This window comes from Artibeus jamaicensis, unplaced genomic scaffold (genome assembly GCF_021234435.1).
Source record: "Artibeus jamaicensis isolate MK-2021 breed Jamaican fruit bat unplaced genomic scaffold, CSHL_Jam_final scaffold_916, whole genome shotgun sequence".
NCBI classification, from domain to species: domain Eukaryota; kingdom Metazoa; phylum Chordata; class Mammalia; order Chiroptera; family Phyllostomidae; genus Artibeus; species Artibeus jamaicensis.
Window position 1 is genome coordinate 10,573,379 of NW_026522059.1, and position 27,970 is coordinate 10,601,348.

The following is a 27,970-nucleotide window of genomic DNA, read 5'->3' on the forward strand; positions in this document are numbered from 1 at the left end:
CACCACCCTCTTCTCCTGTCTGCCATAGCTACAAGCAGGGGTAATAAAACTAGTCTACTTCAGGGCACTGTGGTGAGAATGGCTAATAAAAAGTGACTACAAAGCACTTGGCGGAATGAAGTGCTAGTTACATAAATGGCAGATAATGCTAAAGGTCACCTCTGGATCAGGGAAGCAAGGGCATGTTTCCCTAGCGTCATTTTAATCATTCTCATAAACCTGAACAGGCAAAATCATTTATTTCCTCATTTCCTCCGAAGCAGTAAAGTTGTAAGAGTCTGGCTCTGATCAAATGTCAGAGAGTCCAAAGAGATCACAAACGTGTAAATGAATTTAAATAAGGCTGATGGAGATTTCATCCCAAACTTCTTGTTACTCAGAAAAAAAAATTAAACGCACTTAAAATGTATCCACTGCTAAGATGATTATAAAGGGAGAGAGAAAGTGAATGTGTTTTGATTGTCTCTGATGGATTTGTACAGATGATGTACAAGGTGCTGTGTCTTTAGTCTCCTAAAGGCTCCTGAGAGTCTAGTGTCATTATTGTTCCTTTACAGATGAGGAAAGCTGGGATCAGAGAGGTTAAGCCACCTGCATAAAGTCACACAGCCTGTATGTGGCAAAATGAAGCCCACATCTGCATGACCCCAATGTTGACAGTGATCAGGTGCATAAGCCCCAGCAGGGAACACGAATGTCAGAAGACAAGTGGGCGTGGTAAGTTTCTGTGACCTAGGAATGCCTGCTTCACCTGAGTGTCCACAGATGAAAAGCTCTTCAAGACACTTTGCAGGAAATGAAGCACATGTGGGGGATGCAGTTCAACTTTTTTACTTCAGGAGTCACACCCAGTGAGGAGCAAAATGATATGATGGAAAAGTCCCTATGGTGGGAGACAGGACCAAAGGTCTGGCCCCTTCTCTTCCACTCATGAGCTGTGTGAACCAAAATACAGTTCTAAACCTCTCTGGGTATTGGGAGGTTTGACTGACTGGTTTGTAAAAAAGGAACCTCTCTGTCCAGATGCAGGAGGCTGAACCTAGGAAAATTGTTATTGGAAAACTAGAGGCATGAAGATCACCGTGTGCCACTTTGTAACAGAAGGGACCAAGGGAAGAATTGGGCATTTCTCTGCAACATTAGGCTCGGTTGGCTGTTATCACAAGCAGAGGTCAGCACTGAACCCCCCACCGCCATTTACTCAGACACGCGCACGTGTACAATGCAGCCCCCCACAGAAACACAGCAGGAACAAATGTGGAGAGGACAAGACGATGCCACCCAGATGGCCACTGACCTTCCAAACACTGGGTTCAGCTGTTTGGGGATATATTTGTCCCGGTCTTTGATTTCCGTTTTGCCAAGCTTGACCACAATGTAGGGATCCGACTTGCCATCCGGATCAGCAGGGCTGAGATTGAATGCCTGGTGAGAACAGAGGAGACCCTGTGGCTCCGTGCTTCTTGACACTGACCGCACCCTGGGCTCACCTGGGAGTCTTAAAAAAATATGCCTGAGTTCCATCCTCAGACATTCTGATGTAATTGGCCCTGGGCTTCAGGATTTTTAGAAGTGCCCTTGATGATTCAGGGTATATAGCTGAGGTTGAAAACCGCTGCATTAGCCTCCCAATTTTGCTGTTGAAAGAGTTATCAGTTTTGCCAAAGTTCACTTTCTCTGGAGTTGTCTCCCCAGTGGAACGTGGCACTTGGCACAGAGAAATGAGGGATATGCTGGACCGGGAGGCAGAAGACACGAATTCGAGTTCTGGTTCTAAGTACTCTGAGATCTGTCTGTAAAATCATGGCATGCACCAATCCCACTGCCCCCGCCCCCACCCCACCCACTGCAAGGCTCTGCCCAGAAGAAATGGGCTCTGGACTCCTGACCTCTCACTGTGCGTTTAGCACTGACTCGTTAAGTCTGACACCAGACAAGCTGGGCAATAAACCATCACAAGAGAACATTTTCTGAGAGAAGGCTGGGTTAGGAGGTCAGGGAGGAATGATACTGAAAACATGGAGAAACAGTGTCGACATGAGAGCTGAGTGAGAAAGAACCCCACATTCAGCACACAAAGCTACATTTCCAAGGACGTTCATTCGCACATTGTTTAATAGCCACGTCTATAGACAAGCTACATGTCAATTACTTCAGGGGAAATGTCATCCAAAATAGTTCCCCGCCATTTACCCTTATCACCTCACCCAGTTTTAATCATCCATGCAGCAGCTATCTCTGACATTCATTTTCTCTATCTGTTCCTTTTTTATACGCAATACATTCTTAATGCCCCACCACCTCCGGCTACTGTGTGGTCTCTGGGAGAGCAAGGGTACTTACTGTCTGTCTTGTTCATCATATTATCTCTGGGGCCTTGGCTACGGTCTTAATATTTGTTGAATGAATGAATAATTGGATGCTAATGTTAACTCAGAAAGACACTAAGTAGCTACTAAGAAGAATGAGGAAGACCTGTAGGTGCTGACATGGGCAAATGTCCAAGTTATATTACTAGCTAAGAAAAGAAAATGGAAAATCAATATGCAATGTATCAAGCAGGACTCTACTAAATAAATACCTGGGTGGAGTTGTGGATAGGTAGAAATAGATATAGATTTATTTGCATATACATAAAAAGTAAGTTATTTCTGGGGGTGGAATTGTAGAGGTGGATTTTTCCTTCTTTATATAACTTTTAAATAGCATTATTTTTTTACTTTATTGGTGTTTTATTAAATTAAGAGGTTTCAGATTAACTTATTATGTAGTTAATTGATTATATCTTAGTGTGAGAGAGTAAACCACACTTGCTATTACTAGAAATGCCATGGACTAGAAAAAGCATGGACTGTCCACAACTGTAGTGACTTTATCCCACATCCTGCAACCCAGGGCCGCCACTCCCTGCTCTTCATTTGTTCTAGTCCTGCTTGTCCTCAAGTTCCAGCCCAAGCCCTCCCTCCTCCATGCTGCTTCCTGAGCAGGAACCTGGTCTGCCTTCCTGGCCTTTGTCAAAAGGGTACTGGACAGAGAAAAGTGTGCTGTGGACGTTTGCTGGATGAATCCATAAATAATGATGCTTCCCCCATCTGTGTGGTCCCGACACTTTCTCCCTTCCCCAAACTGCTTGTACTCTCTCTTTCTGGCTCCCCCAGACTCTGCCCCATAAGTCCATAGCTCCGCAGGGTTTTCAGTAGAGAGAGAAAAGGTGTGGGGCATTATGTTTAGAAAATGCTCTTGAAGATTGAACGGTTAAGTAGACTTCTTTGCTTCTGGATTTTCAGAGCTTTAAATGTTCTAATGAGCTCTGTGAACCTTGGGGACTGGTAGAGGGAAAAAATATCATATGCACCATTCTCAAATGTATTTGTACACATGGTCTGTTTCTAAGAAATGCATATTAATCATTTCACCCAAGACACTTCCCAAGACATGAGTGACCTCCTGAACAAAATTTAGAAAAGGTTAGCCTGAACTATCCTGCGGGTGGGTGATTAGAAAGACTACCCAGCACAGCCAGTGGTTCTTTTACAAGTACGTCCAGTCTCAACATCCCTAGTGAGTGGAGCACACTGGGTGGGTGGTGGGCGTGGCAATGATGTTGGAACATGAGCATGGTAATGATCACGAGCACGGTATGATGGAGGGGGAGACATTTACTTCTCCCTTAGCATTAAAGAATTTGTTCTTGATTTATGTTTCATTTATGTATTCAAAAAGAGGATGCAGGCAATGTAGGCAAGAGTTAATATAAAATAAGACTACTGCAATCAAATAACATGAAAATGAACTCCAAGTTCAGGAGATGAAAACAAATATAGGAACCGTAAAGGTTCAGCAGACAATTGCTTTGATTAAGAATCAGATTTGGCCTTGAGCTTCCTGGCAATCAGGCCCCAAAGTTTCACAATTACAGTGTAACTGCTTTCATATTCAGGAGGGCAGAGAAGATTTTTCTCAGAAACACCTTCAAATTGCTGCCCGCCACAGTGCCGAGGCCCAGTCACAGTGGGGGCTGGGGGACAGATTTCACAGTGGCAGCTGCCCTGCTCGTCTTTCTAACAGTCTGGCCTGTGACCTCCCTGTTTCTGAGTTATTTGGCTTTCTTCCCAGTTAGCAGGCAAACCCAGAGAACAAAGAAAGCTACACACATAAATCCTGCAAAACCAGCAATAAATGTCCAAGTCACCAACCAAGCTTCCTATGTCTTGTTGTTGGCTGAATTGTGTCCTCTCAAAATACCTATGTGGAAGCCCTAACCCCCAATGGGGTGGTATTTGGAGACAGCATTTAGGGAGGTAATTAAGGTTAAAGGAGTCTTAAGAGTGGCGCCCTAATCCATTAAGACTAGTGGCCTTATAAGAAGATGAAGTGACACCAGAATCCACTCTCTCTCTCTCTCTCTCTCTCCCCCTGGTGTGCATATACAGGCAAGGCCATGTGAGGACACAGCATAAAGTGGCCACCTATAAGCCCAGGAGAGAGGCTTCCCTAAAAGCCGACCCTGATGGCACCTTGATCATGGACTCCCAGCCCCCGGAGCTGTGAGAATATGAATGTCAGTTGTTGAAGTTACCCAGCCTGCAGCGTTTTGTTAGGCAGCCCGATCAGAAGAAGATAGTCCCTCAGAGTAAATGAGAATAGCTCACCGCCACAATGTACACCCTGATCAGCACTTTGACCGGGTGGTTGGGTGGAATCCCCTGCTGGATTCTCAGCTGTCCTCTGTCCTCAGTGCTGGAGTCCTCGGGGCTTTTGTAAATGCAGAAAGAGCCCTGGAACCACAAAGCACGGCCCATTGAAATGAGATGGTCGTAGGTCCCACCCAAAACCATTGAGGGCATAACATCAGGAAATTGAGCACTGGCGGGGGCCCTGCAGGACCTGGGTTGGCATTCCGCTTGCCCTTGGGGTGTCCTTAGGAAATTTATGTGAGCTGCTTGCATCTGAGCTTCTTCATGGCCCATCAGTGAATCAGTGTTGGCACAGCAACACCGCCCCACAGGGCTGTTGTGTGAGGAACCCGAAAAGGAGCGTCAGATGGGACACTGAGTGCCTCTGCCATGTGGGTGCTGAGCTCATGCTTTCTCCTGTTATCTCCTTCAATCCTGACTGCAGTATTTTGATTTTCAGATGCTGTAACCGAGGCTCAGAGAGGTCAAGTACTCCTCAAGATCATGAAACTAGAGTAATTTGTATTATAACTAGGCTCAGAACCTACACTGGCAAACTGCAACACCCATGCTATTTCCAACATACGACACTGCATATAAAGGACCCAGCGTGCAGTAGGTTCTTTAAGTGTCAGCTACTGCTTTGCAATGCTGACACTGTAACTCTGCCAGGTGAAGGCTTAGTATTTTTGATTAGTTTAATCACCCGTCTGGTAGATTTGCATAACTTATACATTTGGTAGGTCAGAGATGGGAAGAGCGAAGTAAATTCTACTGATTCTTTTATTAACAACTATCTCTCCACATGTTTTACTAAACTGAGTTCCAACCCACTTCACTGGCCATGAACCATATCTCTCAAAAGACTGGCGCTGGGTCTTGTGAGGTTCTAGAAAGGATCTGGTATAAAGGTGTAGGATTTTCCTTATACTGGTCCCACATCACAATCCCATTAATAGAATTCAGTCATACCTGGCATCTGTGGACAGGAAAACCAGATAAAAGAGTTAACTCTGGAACTTGCCTTAAACTTCCCTATGACTCGGTCTCCATCAAGGCCATGGTCATCTTCCGTAGACTTCCCTCGAAAGAGCTCAAAGGTTTTCACCCAGTCTTCAAAATTATTAAATTCACTCTCGAGGTCGCCATCATATATCTTTAGGGAAAATGGAGAAGTGTATGTTCAGACAAAGGAAAAAAGGACCAGGATTGATTGAATGAGAAATGCCAAGATTCCCCCAAGCCACACTTTGTACACACTCCTTGGAAAAAGCTAGAGGCTGTTGTTAATTTATCTTTAGCAAAATAAGAAATATGATGACTCAGCATGCCAGGATCTAAATATCTAAAATTTATAAAACCTTTTAAATAAACTCTGAAATTCCAAAAAGTATAGCTAAACCAAAAATTTTTAATATAATATAAAAATATAAATATGACAAACATTTTAAGATCTAATTGATGTCATTGGTTTTTGGATATAGACTATGATATTTTGAGGATGATCAAATCAACATATGTTCATTAAACATCTAATTATTAACATATGTAAAGTGATAAAATATGTTTTTATGATCATACATATAGATTTGAGTTTTCCAAGTGGGAAATTGTATATGCACTTTAGAAATGCAAAATTGAATTGAGTTTTAGGATTGGTAATATAATTAAATCACTTATTCAAATTGTCTATCAAAATTACTTACCTAAATTTGTTACCTACATACATAATTTTCATACTCCCAGTTTTCATATCCATCCATATGCCTGTAGCTAATAGCCTCTGGCTAATGTTAAAATTGGCCAGGTGGAACTGACTTTAGTTTGAGTTAAAAATCCTGCTGTCCTGAGGGTACACACATCCGCATGGCGATGTGAAGCTCCAAGAGGTGAGCCAGGGGGACTCGTACATTTTCAATTACCTTGCTGGGTCTGGGCTAACTAACCAATGTGCGTTATGCCCCTTTTTAATATGAAGACATAGAAAATGAAAAATTAGGAAGCTCCATTGCCTTGGCTTACATGCTTGTTAAACTTTCTATCTCTGCCTCAATGATAATAATGAAGTAACTTAGTGCAGATGAAGGCACTGCTAGGATTGACTAAAGCACCAACAAGCCCCTTCTGAGCTTCCCACCCCACCCAAGGGGGCGATGGCTGTGTCCACACACCTTCAAGACGGCCAGGTTGGGGATTTCAGCTTCTTTGACTTTCTTCTTGAGCAATTTGTCTTTCTTCTTTTTCGGGCCTTCTTCTATATTCACCACTACGTCATCTGGTTCTGTGAATATGTAGTGGAAAGTTAGACTTCTCATGGCTGTTGAGATGAGAAGAAACAAAGTCAAGGTCCCTCTCTCCTTTGGCTCTGGCATGTGTCATGACACTTCTTTCCAAAAAGAAATATAACGTTTTGCTGTAGGACTTTTATAGTGCACTACAGAACAAGAAGAAATGCCTCTCCCATAGGAACACAATGCCAGCAGGTCCCCTGGGGCCAGTTTTGCTGGTCTGTCCTGGTATATGTAAGAATTCCTTAAATGAGGCACAGAGATGGGCAAATAATTTGCCCAGTCATCCAACTAGCAAAGAACTGACTCCGACACTTTGAGTTATATTCTCTCTCAGATCCGTTTAGGAACTGGATGTTCATCTAGTTTAATTACCTGAGACTCAAATATGTTAAGGGTGTCACACAAAGTTAGAGAGATCACTCAGCAATTTTTTAGGAGCAGGCTCTAGAAATAAACCGCCTGAGGCAGACTTCTAGCTCTGAGACTTTCTAGCTGTGTAAACTTGGGCAAAATACTCAATCTCTTTGGATGTGGGTCACTATCTGCAAAATGAAGATAGTACTCTTTATATCATGAGATGGCCTTAGAATGAAATATGCTAACTAGGAGTGGTCTGAGGAATTGAACCTGACTCTGGTTTTCTTCCATCCATCAGTGTCACTTGAAACAGCAACTAGCCACTTGGTGTTACTGTTGTTTTTAGGCCAAGACCCTCTGTTGGCTTGATTTGAACTGGTGGTCATTTCTGATCCCAGGCTTCTTTCATTTGATTTCTGCCAAACCAAATTCATCCGATCCTTGTCAGCTGAGTTTTGGAAGCTAAATCCAGGTCACCCCTATTAAAGTTTATCAGGCTGGCCCTGGCCTGTCATCCCAACTCACTTCTATTTTTACTCTGCTCTTTCTACATTAAGACTGTCAATGTAGGGGCATGAGCCAGAGGGTTGATTTCATCACTGAACTGGATTCAGGAGACCTGGGATCTGGTCCAAGTCCAGCTGAAATCAGCAACATGACCTTTTTAAAGTGCTGGCATCTTCCGGACATTGGTTCCATTCTTGGGAAACAAGGGAAGCTCTAACGGACTTCGCATGGCTTCCATTTTATACTTCTCTCATGCAATGGCCTTATTCAATGTTCAAATGTCCCCAGAACAGCTACTTACCTGTATTGCCTTTTTTCTCTTTGGGATTTCCCTCCTTTTCCTTTGAGAAAAGACAGACACAAGATTATCAACACTGTCATGTCTCATTCACTAATGCTAACTGCTAGGAGTTCTAATTCCATTATGTCAGCCCTCTGCATTCTCAGAGATGTCATTTTTAAATCCTCACCTGAGGATATTTTCTCATTGCTTTTAGAGAAAAGAGGAAGAGAAAGAGAGAGAAACATTGATTTGTTGCCTCCCATATGTGTCCGGACCAAGGATTGAAACTACAACCTAGGTATGTGCCCTGCCCAGGCTCAAATCCTCAACCTTTCAGTTACAGGATGACAATCCAACCAGCTGAACCACTTCAACCAACTGAGCCAGCCACAGCAGAGATGCCACTTTAAGAGTACTTAAACAGTCCCTAAGTTGGCCCCCTAATGAAGGCTCACTGTAAACACCTAAGGTCCAAGGGCAGTGAGAGGCCCTGCCCTAGAGAAAGGTGACCGTGCATCCAAGGAAAGTGCCACCAAGCTGTGGACTCCTTGTCTTTACATGCAGCCTTCTCTCGCCTGCTAGAAAATCAACCCCTCTCCCTGCTATTTTTCTACTTTCCTGGAGCATCACTTCGGTCTGACCACCCCAGTCTGCAGCTCTGAGTTTTGCCTGCTGGTCTGTTGGCTTGTTGGGTTGGCCCCGGGGACTGGGGAGGTGAGCAGAGAAGGAAGAAAGGGCTGAGCACTCTCCAGAAATGGTGTGTTCATTGTCCATTGCAACAAAAGGAGAGAGTTTGAGTAAGGGACCAACATTCGATTTGCCTATTTAACTATATATCAATCATCATGGATAATCCTACATAAATAAATCATGGTCTTTCCAAACTCAAGCATCAGAAGACTTTCTATTCAATTACATATAGTGATATCTAATTAAGTTTCCTTTCCTTTCTTACTCAGAAATGAGACGTCTTACCAAATTCAGCTGAGCTTTGGTTGAATCTCCAGCCCACTCCCCACTGGTTCTTCAGCTTTATCACTAGAGCCCTTCCATTTTCCATGCTAGTGTGCTAGCAACGCACTGATTATTCCCACTTGCTAAGGCCAAGACCTCTGCCTTTACTTGGATAGCTTCCCATGTGCACTTAGAATCCTGCTGGAGACCTGGAGCCATTTGAGCTGGGTATCTCTAGGTGGACCTGAAGCCCCCATCACTGATGCCCACCTGTGCAGAGACTCCATTTCTCCTCACTAGACCTCCCTGAGTCTGACTGCTGAGCAGATTCTCTAGATGCTGTGCTGGACTGTACGTCCTTCCAGCATTTACAACAGAGCTGGTGTCTCCAACCAGAGGGTGGGGATGCAGCAAGTCTAGACCCCTGGTCCTTCCAGGCTTTGAACCCTCCTACAGTCAACAGAGTCACCCCTGAGTAGAGCCTACCTATAGAGGAATTTAAAAGAGCGGAACGGTGGTAACAGAGACAACTTTCTTATCGAGCCCCTTGACCGTGACCACCAAGGGTATTTCTACCTTCTGCGCTTCCTTCAGGGAAGCATAGTATTTGGACCACCAGTCGATGACATTTTCAGCAGATTCGTCGGCTATGGTCCTCTTTCTCCTTTTGGTAGACCTCCGGCAAGATTTCCCGGCATCCTGGCAAAAGAGGAGGGTGGGTTGTAAGACCCCATGGATCTGCGCGGATCTGCTGGTGGCTGACTGGTTTCCCGGAAACAGAACGCACAGGTGAACCCTGGGAGGCAGGTGGAAGTGCTGGCAGGTTTTGTGGTTGCAGCTCTCTGTACCACTTCTGTAAAGGAAAGTTTAATAATCTGTTCATTCATTTGTTTATTCAGCAAACATTTCTTGAACAGGTGTAAGATACTGTGCTTGACTTTGGGGATGTAACAGGAATTAGACATAATCCCCATATTTGGGAAGCTTAGAATCCAGAGACAGGCTTATGATATAATAGTAGACGGGGCATTTGCTTCAGACAGACCTGCGTTATAAGTCATTAAGCAATCAGTCAGTGTAAATTTGGGACAATAATCCTTGCTTACCTTACTGTTGTGAGGGTTAAGTGACAGAATGTAGACAATTCTCCTTCAGCATCATTTCTAAGTTGAATGGGTGCAAAGAAATGATACCTACGACCTACGTGAAGGGAGTAGGAGAGACAGTGACGTGTTTGGCAGAAAGGCCGTATCTGTGGGAGAAGAGAGTTGTCCTCTTGGCAGAGACTATCCACGCAAGACGTATCCTGTACCCAATATCTTCACTCAGATGCATCTGGGGCCCCACTTATGAATGTGCCGGGCACTCTACCGAAGGCAGGGAATACAGAGATGCTTAAAAAAAAACTACTTTTGACTTAATGGAGCTCACAGTTTTATGGTAGCAACAAACACTTAAACTAAGAATTCTAATATAAAATGGCCAGTGCCATGCTGGTGGGAGGAAGAGGACCCCTCAAGGGGCACATGGAGTCTGGATGAGATGGGGGCAACCTGAGCAAACATCCATTAATCTATATGACTCTGCTTTGTATTTCAGCCTTTGCCATTTGCTGGGCAAACGATCTCTTAGGACTTTCTTAAAACTGCCTTCCTCTTCAAGTAAATTGATGTGCCATGATAGGGTACTTAAACTTATGACACAGGAAGATAAATCACATCCTTTGCTTATGGTTTTCTGTGCCCATCTCCCCTTCCAGCATCTCAGCTAACTGGGGAGAAGTCTCACTCTTCTTCAGAATCCAGAAACACATCTTTTTGTTCCATATAACCTTGGACAAAGTAGGTTCTAAATATCTGTGGATTAGGCCTGAACCACTGTCTTTTCAAGCTAATCCATTGAGAAAAGTTTCTGTTCAGTTAGATATTACTGTCCTGTTTGATCAGCACTTTAAGTTCTTATACATTGACTTATCTGATTCTATCAACCATGCTGCAAAGTGGGTGTTAATGTCTCCATTTTACAGGTGAGGAAACTGATACTTAGAAACGTGAAGTTGCTTGCCCGTGTTTGCACAGCTGGTAGGTGGGAGGATTAGAGCCTCCAATACAAACTCTAATGAGCCTTGTAAGCGTGAAGAGGGATTGTATTCTGACCTTAGCTCTCCCGTCCTTTGGCGGCTCCTGGGCTGCAGGTGTGTGTTCAGGCTTCAGTATAGGGGACAAGTCAGGGACGTCCACCAGGCTGGCCTGCTGAACCTGGGCAGAGTTGGGCACCACTGTGGCCGGTGGCTCTATATCCACATAAATGTGGTCTGTTGGGGGCTCCTGGGAGGAGCTGAGGGGCCCAGAGGGTTCAGTGGCTACCAGCAAATCTAAAATAAGCAAAACGAAAGCACAGCTGGTCGGGCACTTGGGCTCTAGTACAGGGAGGTCATTCCAGGGACCCAAGACTGGGGATCAGACAGTCCTGGATGCAAATATGGCAAGTTCCCAGTATCTCTGAACCTCATTTTCCTTCTTTATAAAATGACAGTGAAAATACCCAGGTCACCGTGGTCATAAATGAGATCAGGATGTAAGGCATTCCCTGCTTAATAGGTAATCAATAAATGGTTGTACTCATTATTGATCCTCAGAGTAATTTGAATGAATGGAGGCCATTTATCACAGCATTGTTTGTGGAAGTGGGGAGCTGAAGGCAGCCTAGGGGTCTAATATGAAGGAAAAGGAAGAGCAAAGTGGAGCAGAAGCAGCAGGCAGTGGTAACAAGCTAATATACACGAGCAACACGGATAGATATTAAAACACGGCTTTGATGGAAAGAGGAGGAAGCCAAATGAAGGTAATAGCACCATGTCATAAGTGTAAATTACATGGGTTTACACTGCACAAGAACCGGTGGAGTGGTACCTACAGTGGGGAGGGGACTGGGTGTGGGGACCGGGAATAAAGCACGGGGAGGGGTGGATATAGTGAGAAACTTTGAACTGACCAATGATAATGGTACAGCATCAACTGAGAAGTGCAATGAAATAGATTCGGTGCACCCAAGATAGAAAGTGGGCCAAAGTAAAACAGCATCAAGCCAAGAAAAATGTCAGGGAGTGGAGGGAGAAGGGAGCGAGTAATACTCAAAGAAGACTTCTCAGAAGAGGTGACTCTGACGTCGTTCTTAAAGTAAGAATCTGGCAACTAAGGAAGTAGAGGTGGGACTGAAGGAATAAATTCTTCAGAAAAATCCAGTTTACGGGGGGTGGGTGCACCTTTGTGAGGGTTCCCCAGCAGACAGCTTTGCAGTCTGCAGCCCCAGAACCCAGGAGGAGCAACTTACCTTGCCCAACTTTGGTTCCATCGACCTGCGAGGGGAGGGCAAGGGGCTCCCTGAATTTACACAAGAACTGCTTCAAGCAGTTGATGGTGTAGGTGCCCACCAGGGTGCTCCTCCCGAAAGCTCTCCAGTCCACCACGCAGATGCTCAGGGGCGGGTGCAGCAGCTCATTCTCGGGCAGCTCCTGGAGGGAGAGGCCGGAGGAAGTGGAGGTGCGGCCTGGCCTGGCTGCCAGAGCCCTGCTGACCTGTCTGGGGGAAGGACCAAAGCCAGCCGGACACACCTCCTCCCGCTGTCCCCTCCTTGTCATTCTGTTCTAGGCTGCCCTTGCAACTTGCCAGAAGTCTAGAGCATTGCCTTCCAAGCCAAGGAGAAATTACCCAAAACGTGAAGAGTGGCACGAACAGTTCACTCTAGCTTTGCGTTGCAAAAACCTCACGCTCGCAAATGGCAGCTGTTGTTAATCACCTTATTTTGTCGTCATTCACCAGGAGAACTCTCATCTCAAACAGGTGTTTATCCAGGCCCAGGATATAATGGGGAGCCATTTAAAATGGAGCTGAGGGTGAGGGGCCAGCGCCCTGCCCGCTTGTTTCCCCAGGGGCCCCCAAAGCTCAGCAAAGCTTGATGTGAAATGTTTGTACACACGGTGCACTTTCTTTAATTCCAGTCTCTGCTGATTTAGCATATGGATCTGTTGGCACTGACTGAGCTGTACGAAGCAAACTCCACAATTCGCTCCCAATCAGAGCACAAAAAAGGATGTGGAAATATTGAAACAAAAGCACAGATGCCAGAGAAAATTGCTCCAGAAGCATAAATTCACATGTAAACTATTGCCATTTTATGCACAAATAATTTTTTAAAAATCTAACCACTAAAATGAGTCTTGCGAGGGTATCTCCCAGGCCAGCGGTTCTCAAACTTCAGAATGCACTGAAGGGCTTGTTAAGCCAGAGCTGTCCTAACTGGGGACCAGCCCCCCCCCCCCCCCAGTTTGTGATTCAGAAGGCGTGGGGAGGGGCCTGGGAATTTGCATTTCTCAAAGGTCCCAGGTGATGCCGATGGTGATGAATGAACTGGGGCTTCACTGGGAACCACTGTTCACCTGACTTGATTTACTGGGTGATCTAGCCTGGACCCTTTCAAAACCAAACCAAACAGCAGCAGAAGTCTGTTTTATTTTAATCCGAACTTCTGGCTTTTCACTCAGTTAGACTGTTCTCCCTCGCAGGTAGTGGACACCGCGAAACTCCAAAACACCTCCCCCAGCCCAGTCAATCTGTAGGAATGAAGGGCGTGGGCCGGTGGGAAAAGGAGATGCCCGTACCACTTCGAACGCGTCGGCCTGGATGCTGAAGTTTGGGTTGTTCTTGTAGCTCTGGATCACACAGGACTTGACTCCGCGTCCCCCACACTCGATGAGAACCTGTGGACGGTGCACCGAGAGCAGCTGCACCTTCTTCATTTCTCGGACGCCCCAGAAGAGAACCTGAGGAGGGGAGGGGCAGAGCTGTCACTCAAAGTCCCAGGGAGGAGCCAGCATGCACATCCACGTGCAGCCGGAAAACTCCACGTGCAGCCTGAGGAGTCCACGTGCAGCCTGAGAACTCCAGTGTGTTCTGCCAGGAAGGGCCTGTGCAGTCACTCAAGGGCCCCGTCCGATCAACCGTGTTTCTGTCCCACCCCACGGTTCCCCTCGTACAATGTGTAACCATACCGCAGTGCGCCACTGCCCTTCAGGCCCCGAAATCAGCGGAATCCCCCCTGCGCCGTACCTCCACTCGGTATTTACTCAGTACTGGCCGAATGCTGGCAGGAACCGGGTAGATCTGGGTGACATCTGGCGGGTCAATGGGAGGGAGCCCTTGTGGCCCAGACGAAGGGACCTATCACAAAGCACATGTGCACGTTAGCCGGCCCGGGGCAGACAGGGAAGGCCAACAGCTTATCCGCCAGACAGTCGTTACCCACCTAGCTCCCCAACCCTCCCCTGACCTGGCAACTATTGATTTGTTCCCTGGGTCTGCGAGTCTGCTTCTGTTTTGTTTGTTCGTTTATCTTGTTTTTATAGATTCCATTTATAAGTAAAACCACATGGTGTTTTTCTTGCTCTGAAGGGATTAAGAAGTACAAAGTGGTGATTTTAAGAACCGTCTCAGGGATGTAAAGTACAGCATAGTGAATACAGTCACTAACATTGTAATAACTACGCGTGGTGCCAGGTGAGATCCCGCCAGGTGGGGGATCACATCCTAAGTTATATAAATGTGTAATCACTATGTAGTATGCCCGAAACTAATGTAATATTGTCCGTCGACTATAATTGAAAAATAAAAAATGACCCATGAATAGAAGGTATGTATAGGCTGACAGATTTCATTTTAGTAGAAAGACAGTCTCATAATGGAAATACCCTGATTCCTTGCTGTAATTCAAATACAGACATGCTGGACAATAATCTAGGTAGCAGACACTGCACGCTGGAACCAGGAGGTATCAGTGGGGATGGCAAGAAGGACATGCATGTCTTCTGTGTAGCTGGGCTTGGTAGTTGATGGAAAGTGGACAGTGGGGGAAGGAGAGGATGTTTCTGGGACTGTCCCACCCCAGTGAGATATACGTGACTCTGAGTTGCTTTATTTCCCCCCCTCGTTCACCTGTTATTGCCATCAGCCAAATTATGCAATTGATTAAAATCCTTTCCTCCACAAAAAAGTCATTATTTTAACAAAAGCAATGTTTCCGGCTTAAAATGCAACTGAGACAATGCATTTTGCCACACTGAATTATTTATTAATTGACGAGGGCCTTCATTCACGAAAGTAACCCTGACTTAGTGAGCACTTAACGATGTGCCACAGAGTAGATAGGTTAACAGAGAGGGGAGGAAAAAAAAAAGACAGATCCTCACAACCTGATAAAACGGCAACAGAACTCCAGTCAGGGACTAGGGAGAGGGCTCTGATCAGAGCTGACTCTCTGAGAGTTAACTATTCCCCATTTTGCACTGCTACAAGAGATTCCTGCTAAATCAATAGAAACCACATCTTAATCAGTAAAACAGAAAATGAAGCCTTTTGAAGACAGACCTCCAAGGATTGAAAGATGCTATTTCTTGTGCATTTAGAGTTAACCACAGAGTGGGAGAACAGTCACGCTTTATTAAACTCTGACACGCATGACTCCGAAAATCTACTCAGGAAAGGGTCTCTCTTAACCATGCAGGCCACCCGCACTGCCCCCAGGACCTGGCTCAACATGTCCATCTTTCAGGAACCTGTCCCTGACTTGATCCCGGCCACTGTCCTTGGCACATAGTGTGTCCTCCCTGGAAGCTTAGTGCAGAAATCCATACTGAGCCTGGACCCCAGGCTCCGCTATGTGACCCTGCATGAGTCCCTTTCCCTCTCTGGGCCCCAGATACTGGGCCAGATGATCTCAAGCCCCTTGGCATGTGTCAAGCATTGCTTTGGAGAAGGAGGTTCTTTGCCTCACTGACTCTGCTAAGAGGAAGTGCTTGTTTACTTTACTTCAGTCTCCAAGCCCCTCAAGCAATGCTCACATCCTGCAGGCCCTTGATAAATGCTTATTGGCTGACTGACACATTCGCTCCATATTGCCGCAGAAGCCTAATTGCTGCTCATCAAAACCTGCAAAGCCCAAACACGGCACTGTTTCTTTTTCACAGAGATAGTCTAGTTGGCAGCGGCAGATGTGGTCAATTTAATTATAAGAAAGCTCGGAAAAAGCAGACAGCAGACACAGCAAATGCCAAACAGGCTCACGACAATGAAGCTGCAGAATGAGCCAGACCAGATAGAACAGCTGGGGGAGGAGGAGGAGGCACGGCCCACGCTGCCTGGCGGTGAAGACGTGCATGAGGCACTGAACACCTGGGATGGAGGCACAGGACGGCGCCTGCCACGTGTTTGTTTGCTCGTCCTGGTGCCGCTGGAACGTCAGCTGGGGAACGCCCTGACAAAGTTTTGTTTCGTGAGGGCCCGAAAGATGCCCAGAGTGCTCAGCACAGGCCCCGAAGGAGTTCACGACGTGATGGAGATTCAGTGACTTTGCCCCCGTCTAAGATGAAAGGTTTTCACAGGGAAATGAGTCAGCTGCTGGCACAAGAAACTCCATGGAGTGTAGTTACTCAGAGCATGGGGCCGGAGGAAGATAAGCAACTGTTATGAAAGCAGAGTGGAAAGACTCAGGGGTGCACAGGATAAATTGCCCCCAAAGCCGGGTTGTTCTAATATCCCAGGAAAGACAAAATATCAGGGCTTCAACGGAGGTCCAACTGCAGGGCCAGAATAGGACCTAGGGTGCTAAATTTAAGGAGCTGCCACTCTCAGGGTCATGCATGAGAAGCCTGCACACAGCTGACCTTGCCATACACAGAATTAAGTAGAAAATGGGGCAGTGAGCTGTCAGACGGAAGAAAACACTTAATTTGGCTGAGGTGAGGGTGGGGAAAGCTTCCTGGAGGAGGTATCTCTTGTTCTGAACTTTGATGATGACGTTTTTCCTAAGCAGGTAAATGGAGCATGGGGTTTGGGGCAGGCAGAGCGGGGAGACATTCCCCAATGGGTTAACGGCCTGACTAAAAGCACAGGAGCAAACCCAGGTGGTGAGGTTCCGGGGACTTGGGGCAGCCCCACAGAAAGGGGCCATCGTGGGTACGGAGCAGCAGGATGAAACGGGAGTGGAAAAAGGAGCTTGAAGACAGATTTTGGAAGAGTTGAAAGGCCAACCTATGGAAATTTGGCATTCTCTCTGGGCCAGATCTCTCTTTTCGTGAGCTATAAAGAGTTAGGCAAAACACACACACACACACACACACACACACACACACACACACACACAAAGTGTCATGGTCAAAAACCTTTGGGAAAGGTCAGATCTTCTCAGTCTTCACGGTGGTAAAGGGCATCTCCAGTCCCCAGGAGGGATATGCTATGAAGCAGTTCCCGAATTTTCTTTTTGCTTATTTGGGGGGACTGTATTAGACTTCGGGGAATTTTTTTGGAGGTAATAAGACGCAGGGAGCCATGGATGATTTTTGAAGGAGAGAGTGGTATGGTGCAACCTGTGTTCTGGGAGGACCATGGAGGGTGAATTAAACAAGAAAAGGGCAGGAAGCCGAAATACCAGGAAGGAGGCCAATGCAACAATAGTGAGGAGAAGTGGAGTCGGTGAGGACAGGGAGGATGGAGTTGTCTCAGCACAGGCTGGGCCTGGCTGTGGATAGGGACACAGAGTGAAGAATTAAAGCTGAGTCTGAGCTTTCAGGGTGGAGATTCAGGAGGAACAGTGGAGTCCGAGCCAGGACTGGGACAACAGGGTGGGGGGAGGCAGCCAGCTCGGGCAGGGAAGGGAAATAGACATGCTGAATGCAATCTGGGGCACGGCAAAACCAACATACTGAACCCGTCTTCCCAGACAGGGAACTGTCTCAGGAAAGGAGATGGAGAGGCTGGGTGAGCCATCCGCAGATGGAACGTGAGAGCAGCTGGGGACGAGTGGAGGCATTTTCCAGCTCTCGGCTCAGCATGTGCGAGAGCCACATGCAAAGACAGCTGTGCTGATGATTAAATTATGTTGTGAACAAGTAATGAAATGAGAATTCCTAATGGAACCCTAATGAATTTTATCTCTTAGGTGGCTTGCCTCTGACAACACTTCCTCTATTAACTCAGCTGTCAGGAAGCCCAGCGTGGAGGAAGTGAGGGGCGGGGAGAGACCGACCCTGGCGTGGACAGAGCCCAGCCCTCGGAGGGCCTGTAGGGAGCAGCAGGGCCAGCCCCTCGCCGACAGGTTAGGGGACCCACACTCACAGCACTTCAGGAACTTTCGGGCAATGACAGGAGTGGTGGGCTGAATCCAATTCAGTTAACCTTGAGCCTCAGCTTTTCAGCTTCCTTTTTTTTTTTTTTTTAAGATTTTATTTATTTATCTTTAGAGGGGAAGGGAAGGAGAGAAGGGGATAAATATCAATGTGTGGTTGCCTCTCGTGAGTCCCCTGCTGGGAACTGGCCTGCAACCCAGGCATGTGCCCTGGCTGGGAATCGAACTGCGATTGTGTGGTTCGCAGGCCTGTGCTCAATCCACTGAGCTACACCAGCCAGGGCCCTTTTTTTAAAAATTAAATTCACTTAGGAGTAACATTGGTTAATAACAATATATAATTTTCAGGTATTCAAGACATAATTTGATATAAGTACTCTATTGCATGCTTCCCACTGAAGTCTAGTTTCCTTCTTTTTTATAGAACTACCATATCTTACAGAACTGTCATATGGCCAGGCAATCCCTCTCTTGGGTATTTCCCTAGAATTATAAAAACACCTATTTGTAAAGATATACATCCCTCTATGTTCACTGCAGCTTTATTCACAAGAGCCAAGACATGAAAACAACCCAAGTGTCCTTGACAGATGATTTGATAGAGAGGATGTGGTACATGTATACCATGGAATACCACTCAGCTATGAAAAAATGGAATATTGCCATCCGCAATGACGTGGGTGGATCTTGAGAGTACCATCCTAAGTGAAGTCAGTCAGATGGAAAAGGACAAGAACTGAATGATTTCATTCATGTGTGGAATATAAAACAAAAAGGAGCAAACTAACGAAATGAGCCTCAGCTTCCCGACGTGTAAAATGGGAACCTTGACAAGACTCAGCCTCCCAAACCAGCCACTCCTCCACGACCTCACCACCTGTACTATATATAGCACCCGTAAATGTCGTCATTAGACACAGGTTTGTTTCAAAGAATGAAACTCCCACATTGCTAAGGAAAACAGGTACCTCTTGCCATAAATGGAGAGTAACTTTAAAAGTGAAAACAAAACATGTCTTTGGAATATGTAACATAAAGCATTTCTTAAACTTTCTTTTCACTGTATTTTAAAAAAATTATTTGTTGATTTTAGAGAGAGAGGAAGTGAGACAGAAACAAATATTGATTTGTTATTGCACTTATTTATACATTCGTTGGTCTATTCTTGTAGGTACCCTGACGGGGGATCAAACTTGCAACCTTGGTGTATCAGGACGATGCTCTGACCAACTAAGCTACTCAGCCAGGGCTCTTTTCACTACATTTTGTCTTAATGTCCCATTTCATAATGACATTACTACTAATATAGCAGGCAGTATTTACTGAGTGCTCACTTCATGCCAGGGACTTCCGGTAGACTACCACCCCGACTTTGCAGGTGAAATGCAGAGGGGATAAGAAGCTCGCCCAAGGTCACGCTCTAAGAAGTAATGGAAATGAGCTCTGAACCCCTGCCATCCCTCACCACTTTCACTCTTACCTATTCTCTGTGTGTTAGGAATGCTTGTCTCCTAGTTTCTCTGCTAAGCGAGAAGTTTTTAGAAATTGAGATTTCTGAAGTACAGGCTTCCCCACAGAGGGACTGGTCTAACCCAAAGGTGAAGTGCCACCTGCTCTCAGAGAATGAAATGGTCAGGGAGAGAGCTCTCCTGATGGAGTCCCACCTGGTCACTTCTCTTCAAGGTCCTCTGTATGACCCACTGGGTCCTCTGCTGGACAGCCAGACTCAAGAGTCTCAGCTTCCCTCCCCAAATTTCCTGCCTTTGCTTTCTGAAAAAGTCTTTTAAGACGTGTGTTTATAAGTTACCCTACTTCTGGTGGGACAGATCAAGAGCCCTTTGTCTTTGGGACAGTGTGTAACGTAGTGTAAGGAGCCAAAATCTTTAAAGGTCTAAGTTCAGCTCTCAGCCCAGTCACCAGCTAGCTGCATGATCAGGTAAGCTGGTCAACTGCATTAATCCTCGGTTTATTCTCTGTAAAATGGGAGTCATAACACCTAGCTCAACAGGGCTGAAGGAGGTCTAGTGTGATGAGAGGTACATGAGGCAGCAAACGCAACACCAGGCACAAGGTAAGCCTCACAAATATTTGTTCCCTTCCTCTTTGCCATCCTCTCTTGGTCTGTAGGAAGCTGAAGGACTTGTACAACCATCATTGGCTAAACCCATAAGGTTATTTCATCCTGGGATTCTAACTTGTATCACAGGGGGTGTGGGAATAGCCTGTGTTCTTAAGTGGCACTTCCCAGATGCCCAGAGGGAGACACAGAATAGCAGGGAGGGGGCAGGCATAGTGTCACCGAGTGCACCTCCAGTGAGGCGCGTCTCTGGCCAGGTAGACCAGTTAGACGATGGCCAGTGAAGATGTCACTTCTGCTTTACTTACCTGTAACAGCTCAAACACGGCCAGGAGGTCCCCTCCAGAGAGGCTCCCACAAAAGATGGGGTGATAGCTCAGCTTGGGTGCCTCATAGTCCTGGTCTGCCAGCTTCACCACAGGAGCAGCCACGGTGGCGCCCAAATATTCTGGCTTTCCCTAAGGCAGAAAAGAAATGAATGTTTGACCCTGATGGCCACCTACCTGGTTTTGGCCTGCACTAGGACAACTTTGTAAATAACCTTCACAAAACTGTCAGCCTCAGTTTCTCCCTCTGGCTACTGTCCTCTCATCCCTTTCCAAGGCTTGGGTTCCCAGGAAAAACTTTAAGAGGATCATCCTAGGGACTTCCGGGCCCAAGACTATCTTAGGGATTATCTTTCTTCTCAGCATATACAGCCCAGTGGGTTAAAGTTAAAATAATCATCTAGGGTAGTCTTCAAAAGGGAAAGGAGAGAAGAGGAGGCAGGGAACATTCCAAAAGCTCTCCCTGGCAGGAAACTATTGTGGTCGGAATGTGAGCTTTGGAGTCCAGCAACCCTGTGGCCTTGGGCATTTACTCAACCTGTTTTGAGTCTTATACCTTCAAAGGGGTTAAAACCACTACCTATTAATAAGGCCGTGGAGGTTGATATAGTGACACATGTGCTTTGCACAGTGACTGGTATACAACGAGTGCTCAACACATGGTATGAGTACAACGATCATAATGATGATGACAGCGATGGAGATAAAGGTCAGCATGTTTAAGTGACAGAACAATTCTACCCTATTTTTCTGGGTAGTAAAAGAGGGTGTCAAAATATTTTATATGTATGGATGGATGTGGTCCCTAAATTTAAGAACTATTCGAGGGCATCACCTCCTGCCTCTTCCCCACACCTGCTCAGGAGCACAGCTCCACGGGCCCCAGGAGCAGCATGCAGCCAGGGCACGGGGCTGCTTTGCTTGCTGTTTATCTCAGGAACTCCTAGAACGTAAGCCCCATACAGGCGGTGTTGCCTGCTTTATTCACCGCTGTATCCCCGGGCACAGAGCAGGTACTCATTACATATTTATTGAGTGAAAGCTGTTGAATTAATGATGTCTGAAGTCCAAGAACAGCACCCACACTCCCTTCGGGCTGAGGCTGGGTTTCAGCCGTTGCTCAGCTTCATTGCCTTTGGACTCAGGAGCCAGCCCTTGCACTCCCGGCTGTAGAAGGAAGCTTGGGTGAGTTGGAAATGAGGTTTAGTTGGTTGCACTCGGAAACAAAGCTGCCTGCTGCTACCCCCCCAGTAGGGTCAGACCTGCTCCCAGCCTGGGTACGGGCAGGGCTGTGCCGTGTACTCACTTTGTCCGCGATCTAGCTGGGAATGATTAAAATTAGCCCTGGAGACAAAAGAGTCAACATAAACCCAGAAAAGAAATTTGCCAGAAATAAACTCATTTCTTGCACAGCCAGCAGACCCTGATGAGGAATGAGGGAGGGCACAAGGCACTACGTAAGGAGAGAAAGCTCAAGACTGAAACCGTGTGCCTGGCAGAGTCAGAACCCCGGAATCTGACTGTCACCGCAGGGCTGTGGGCCAGTGGAGCTGTGGTTTGTATGCACCTGTCCAGGAAGAAAGCACCAAGCATTCATACTTTTTTCTCTCTCCTACATTTCCTTTTCTGTTTGATGTGAGAATGTGAGCTTGCTTTTCTGTGAAGGTTTTGGCATGGGGTGGGGCCTGTGGTCCGGGAACAGACACCCAGCAGGAGTTCGAAAGGCAAAGGGGAACTAAGGAAAATCAGTGGAGCCAGTTGGTCTGGGGGGAGCTTTCAGAGATGTTTGATGGTTGTTATGGTTTTCAAGTAAAAAATTTAGAGCCATGCTGCTAGGAACAAAATGGAAAAGATGCTTATTTTATGGCTGTTTCAACAGAACATCTATACTACGTGCCCAAGAATAGAACTCACGTTCTGTAAATACATACATCTAGCTCCAACTTACAGCTGGTGGAATGGCACCCGGGGTCGGGGAGACACAAAGAGAGAGGCAGAGATGGGAAGAATCACAAGTGTCTCTAAAGAGATCCATCCACACCCACATGTGCAGCAAAGAGTGGACACAGGAGCCTCTGCCTCCAGCTGTCTGTGACCTTGAACAAGGCATCTGACCTTTCTAGGTCTCTGTTTTCTTTTCTAGGAAGTAAGAGGGAGATTTGTGCTCCCCAAGGTGCCTACTCACCCCCTGCAATTTTCCCATGCTAATTTCCTCCTGACCTTGGATCGAGGTCGGAGCTGCCAGGATGCTGTGAGGTGAGTGAGCAGATGAGGGAGCGTAGGGAAGGCTTTTTGGAAAACTGCCGCACTTAATACACTTGTGCTTCTGCAACTTTCCAAGGGGGTAGGTAGAGGCATCAGAGAAAATAAATAAACTTTTGCCTTTTATTTTAGACTTCTAAATGTAAAAAAAAGACTCAATTTGTAATTAGCAAAAAATAAATCTCCAGTAAGCTTCTTAAGCTCTTTAACATTTCAGAAACAGATTTCTTTGGAGAGAAAGTGGTTTAGTTAACAGCACAACAGAAATGGGATAGAGACGAAAGTGTTTCAGGATTCAGAAGCAACGACCCAGAAAAAAACAACTGTTACAAAGGCTGAATTGGTGACAATAACCTTCCATTTCCTTCCAGCCAGGCAAAATCAGTAAACGCCTCCTTGTTTTCAAAAGGCATGGGCATTTTTACTGAGCAGAAATAGGACGGGGGAACTGGCTGGGGGCTGGGCACAAGCTGGGGATGCTTTATAAAGTACTTTTTCCTGAAGCTGTGCATGTCAACTGGAGTTCTGTGACCCAGATCCCATTTTAATTGCAGTCTAAATGGAACCCTAGGTGAAAAACCCTTTAGTGAATGAAGCAAATGGTCATTGCCAATGTCCCTGGTTTGGTAATGCATCGTTTTCTCAGGCTAGGACGGCCACCAGGCACATCCAGATCTGGAGCATTAAAGAGCTATTTAAATGAAGTAAGTTAGCAAGGCACAGGTAGCACTGTCCTGGGACACTCACCACTGCGTCACTGTCATACAGCTCCACCACCACCAAAGGTGGGGACTCTGCCAGCTCCTTGTGGTCTCCGTGCAGCACCAAGTCATTGAACAGCAGCATCTGGTTCCAGGTTGGGGAGAGAGTCTGGGAAATGACCTGGAAGGTGGAAGGTCGGACCCAAAGAAAAGCAACAAATCACTCAATTGGAGGGTGGGGCTTCTGAGATGCATTCAATCGTTACTTAGGAAGAGCAAAGAGAACACACCCTCATCATCACTGCTCACTCATTCAACATTCAGGGGCAATGTAAACTGGTGTACTATGTACTAGATCCTAGTGGATGAAAAGATTCCTTGCCCTGTAGACTCCAATGTTTAATACCCTATGTGCGTGTATCATTTCTACTCAATCCTCACACTAGCACTGTGATGATAAGACCAGCTACCCTTTATTGAGCACTTACTATGTGCCGGTGGCTGCACTTTACATGCCCTGTCACATGCAAACTTCACAATTCTGGGAGGTGCACATAGCTGTCTACTCACATTTTATACCAGGAGACCGAGACTCACGTGTCCAGAGCCAGCAAGTGACAGCACGGAGATTCAACCAGGATCTCTGGTACCAAAGCCCAGGCTGCTAACTCATTCATCCCACCAAGTAGATGCTAATGTTCTCTCTATTTTACGGAGGGGCAAACTGAGGGTGGGGGCTATCTGTGATTCTCCACTTGTGAGCAAATACAATTTTGTCATCAAATACTCTGAAGTGGGATTTAAATCTAATATTCCTTTTACAGAATTCTATTGTATTGTGGATACTTATTTGACTACATTGAAGAAACCAGCATCTTCAAAATAATCCTTACCATTTTGCATGGCATCATTCTTTCTCCCTTAGCAAACTGTGGTCTTAGTAGTTGGCTGTACCCATTACTCAGATGGAGAAAGCACAGGGCAAAAAAGGACCACAACCTGCATATTTGATCCAGAACCGTGAGCAGCTCACCTAGAAGTGGCTCACAGTTCCCCTGCCAGGCCCTTCAAGTGGTACCTTCAGAAGGGAGGTTGTAGTCGGGTTTGCATCCTCTACTCTGTTTAGTTGGATGTTTGGGAACACATGAGTTTCAGAGAGCTAAGTAGGGGCTGAGGTGGTCCTCAGAATGGCTGGATTCTGCACCTGGACAGAAACTGCCCCCTAATCATGCGAGGTCACTCCTGGGAAGAGGCCACGGCCATATCTTCCTCTATTCCAGGCTGCCTGGGCAAATGGGTGATTTCACAGTGAACAGAGCAGAAATTTCCGCACCGCCTCCGAATGGCACCTTTACTTCTCAACGTTCATTCCAGGAGGGATCAGAGAGCGATCTGGCCTGGATTAACTGCCCAACTTCCAAAGCCCAGATAAAATGGTCACCTTAGAATTTACACCAAGTCCACCTCCAGACATAGCATGAATCATTGGCACCTTGGCCACGAAGGGATTTTTCATTGCTCTTCTTTATCTGAGTCATAAATACAGTGCGTACTTCACAGTTTCCTTCTTTTGTTGTTTTTCTGCTCATGGGATATTTTATGCCTCAAACACAGGAACATTTGTGACATAACCTTCCAGAGAAAAATCTTAACTTTTTGGACAAAGAATCGTTTCAAGCAGCCTATAAACAGGAGTCAGAAAGTTGCAGCACAAAGCTAGCCTGTGTCAGTGACTGACATCACAAAGAACCACGTGTCTTCACGTTGCTTTTAAAAATAGAAATATGATCCATTTTTCAGCATTCACCCGTACAGTGTGACATCAAAGCAATTTATGATCCTTACGGTATCTTTCCTACAGAAATACTTTGATATCTTCCTTGGCACTTTGGGCTATAAATGCCACTTGGTAAGATTCCAGAGGTCAGCATTCATTCATTCATTCATTCATTCATTCATTCATTCATTCATTCATGACCTATGATGTACATGAATGAATGGGAAGGCACTGGCTCACCCTCAGAGTTGTTTCCATGAGTAGAAGGACCGTGGCTACCTTCAAGAGGTACCACACACCTCACTCAAACAACAATATATTCTTCCACTTTACTGCCAAGGTGTCCACCACTAGCTTATTTCTTTAGAGCTTCCTTAAGGAGTTATTTATTGTAATCCTGTTACGTGACATAATTTGGGAGAGTATAGTCCCATTTAGCTGAAACTCTAAAACTGGACCGAGGAAACTGGACAGGGCATGGCTTTAACCTCAGGTACCCCTGGAGCGGGACACTAGCTTCATGGGTGCCTCACATGCAACTTGGGCGGGCGATTCAACCTCTCTCATCCACAGTGTTCCTCATTTAAATGGGGCTAGCACCTACCTTTCAGAGTTGTTATAACCATTGTTCGAGACAAAGCATATTAAGTACCTGGAACACAGTAGGTGCTCAGTAAGTGTTTATGACCCACCCCACTCCACCCCACCAACACTCTTTTATAAATGAGTAAACATTTGCTGAACACCTACTAGTATCAGTCTTGGTTCACTAAGGTACTTCTTTCTAACAAAAGACCACCCATGTCCACAGGACTTAGCACCACTTGGGTTGTTTGAAATCTCCAGTTCCACGCTCTTCGCCCTCTAGGATCCCCCTCTACTCCCCTAAGACGTCCTCTTAGCTACCGAGTCCCCAGCCCATGCTACCCCCAAAGCTTTCCTTTCTAGGGTCTCTCTCCCTTTCCCTTCATCCTTCAGTCACCACAGGATTTCTAAGTCCCATGTCCATCTTCAGTGACGTCTGGAATAACTGGATTCCCTTCTCAACTATTTTGTACCAGTTAGTCACTTCATAGAGGATTGGTTTGCAGGACCAGCCCTTTGGAGACTGTTATCCCTGAGCTCCATGTGTCCGGTTCAGACAAGAGCTACCAGGCGAACTGATGGAGCTCACGTATGACGGCAGGGACCCCAGGCTCAGCTTTCCCCATCGTAACGAGTAGGATGGGGCCATGCCGCACATAGACCAGTCCCCGCAAGGCCACACAACACTAGCACAGGGAAGGGAAACTGGAGCCCTTTCTTACCAAAATGGAAGCAGAACGGTTAAGCAAAGTGACTTTGGAATTGGATTGACCAGGGTATCCCTCATGGCTCTACCACCTTCTACCTATATGGTCCCCAAACCCTACCTTCCTCATCTGCATAATGGGGACACTAACAACATCCATCTTTGGGTTGCAGTGAGGGATGGCAAACAGTGCATGTCAAATGCTTGGGCATCATGCTTGGCACAGAGAGAGCTTTTAGTAAATGGCAGCTATTATTATTAACAAGAATTAGGTACTTCGTTTAAAGTATGGAAGCAAAGTCCAGGACTCAGCAGAACCTGTTTTCCCTTTCAAATGATTATTTGATAAACTAATGCCATCTATTCCTTTAAGAGATGGGTCTAAATCAAATGAAGATACTACACAGAGCTACAGACTAAAATGGTAATCACACAGCAGCCCAGGGAGCTCATTCAAACCACTCACTGCACCCTGGGCTCTGAGATCCCCTCTGTGCACCTGGATGCCACAGCGTGGCTGGCAGAGGAGGGTCTCACAGGCCCACCCTTGCCTGGTGGGAAGCCTCAGTGACAATAATGACAAGCGGTCTCATAGAAGCTGTGATAGGCAAAGCACTGTCCTGCATGTTTTGCCCTGTGAGAGGTATATCAGTGTCATCATCCATCTGTCACAGATGAAGAAATTGAGGACAAGAGAGGGTTTTGCTTAAGATCACACAACCAATAACTGGAAGAGCTCAGATTTGAACCCAGGCAACGTGGCTCCAGAGTCTAGACTTTTAATCACTGCACTTGATGTGCTACCTCTCAAGACAGAAAGGAGAAAGTACTCTGCACTCTTCTGGATTTCACGCTCATGCACTGGGAGTGGAATCGCCTTCCTTCTGAGGCCTCTCTCGTCTCCCCTTCCAGACAGAGCCGAGCTCTCCCTTCAGCGCCCCTTGGAGGCCCAGCACTACAGGGTTCATCACAGTGTAGCTGACTTGCCTGTGCAGAGACTTGCCTGTCTCACACCCAGACCACACACTCCTCGGGAGCAGGGGCTGGTCCCCCAGCTCCCCTGAGCCCAGCCTGGGGCCAGGCGCAGAGCAGACACCGGCCAGAGCTGGTGAAGGACACTCGGTGCTGGTTCACGTATGATCGCGGTCTGAACGTCATAAATCAAAACGTGGTCTGACCCATCACCCAGATGACAGGCCTCCCTTTGGAAAGAAATGTCAGCCCTCTAACATCAACCTACCTAATGGCCACCATTCATCAATCACTTATTCCCTTAACCTTTTTCTTCTTC

At 46.3% G+C, this 27,970-nt stretch overlaps 1 protein-coding gene across 1 annotated transcript in view; it reads right to left on the reverse strand.

Moving 5' to 3' along the window:
- Positions 1 to 27,970, reverse strand: part of FER1L6 (fer-1 like family member 6) — a 130,910-nt gene that overhangs the window by 23,272 nt on the left and 79,668 nt on the right. The window contains exons 22-33 of the mRNA XM_037166462.2: positions 23,658 to 23,792; positions 20,631 to 20,780; positions 14,177 to 14,287; positions 13,729 to 13,890; positions 12,402 to 12,582; positions 11,225 to 11,442; positions 9,645 to 9,767; positions 8,133 to 8,172; positions 6,848 to 6,957; positions 5,701 to 5,832; positions 4,653 to 4,778; positions 1,298 to 1,425 (exon numbers count right to left, since the gene is read on the reverse strand). Coding sequence (XP_037022357.2) covers positions 1,298 to 1,425; positions 4,653 to 4,778; positions 5,701 to 5,832; positions 6,848 to 6,957; positions 8,133 to 8,172; positions 9,645 to 9,767; positions 11,225 to 11,442; positions 12,402 to 12,582; positions 13,729 to 13,890; positions 14,177 to 14,287; positions 20,631 to 20,780; positions 23,658 to 23,792 — 1,616 coding nt within the window. The remainder of the gene's footprint in view (positions 1 to 1,297; positions 1,426 to 4,652; positions 4,779 to 5,700; positions 5,833 to 6,847; positions 6,958 to 8,132; positions 8,173 to 9,644; positions 9,768 to 11,224; positions 11,443 to 12,401; positions 12,583 to 13,728; positions 13,891 to 14,176; positions 14,288 to 20,630; positions 20,781 to 23,657; positions 23,793 to 27,970) is intronic.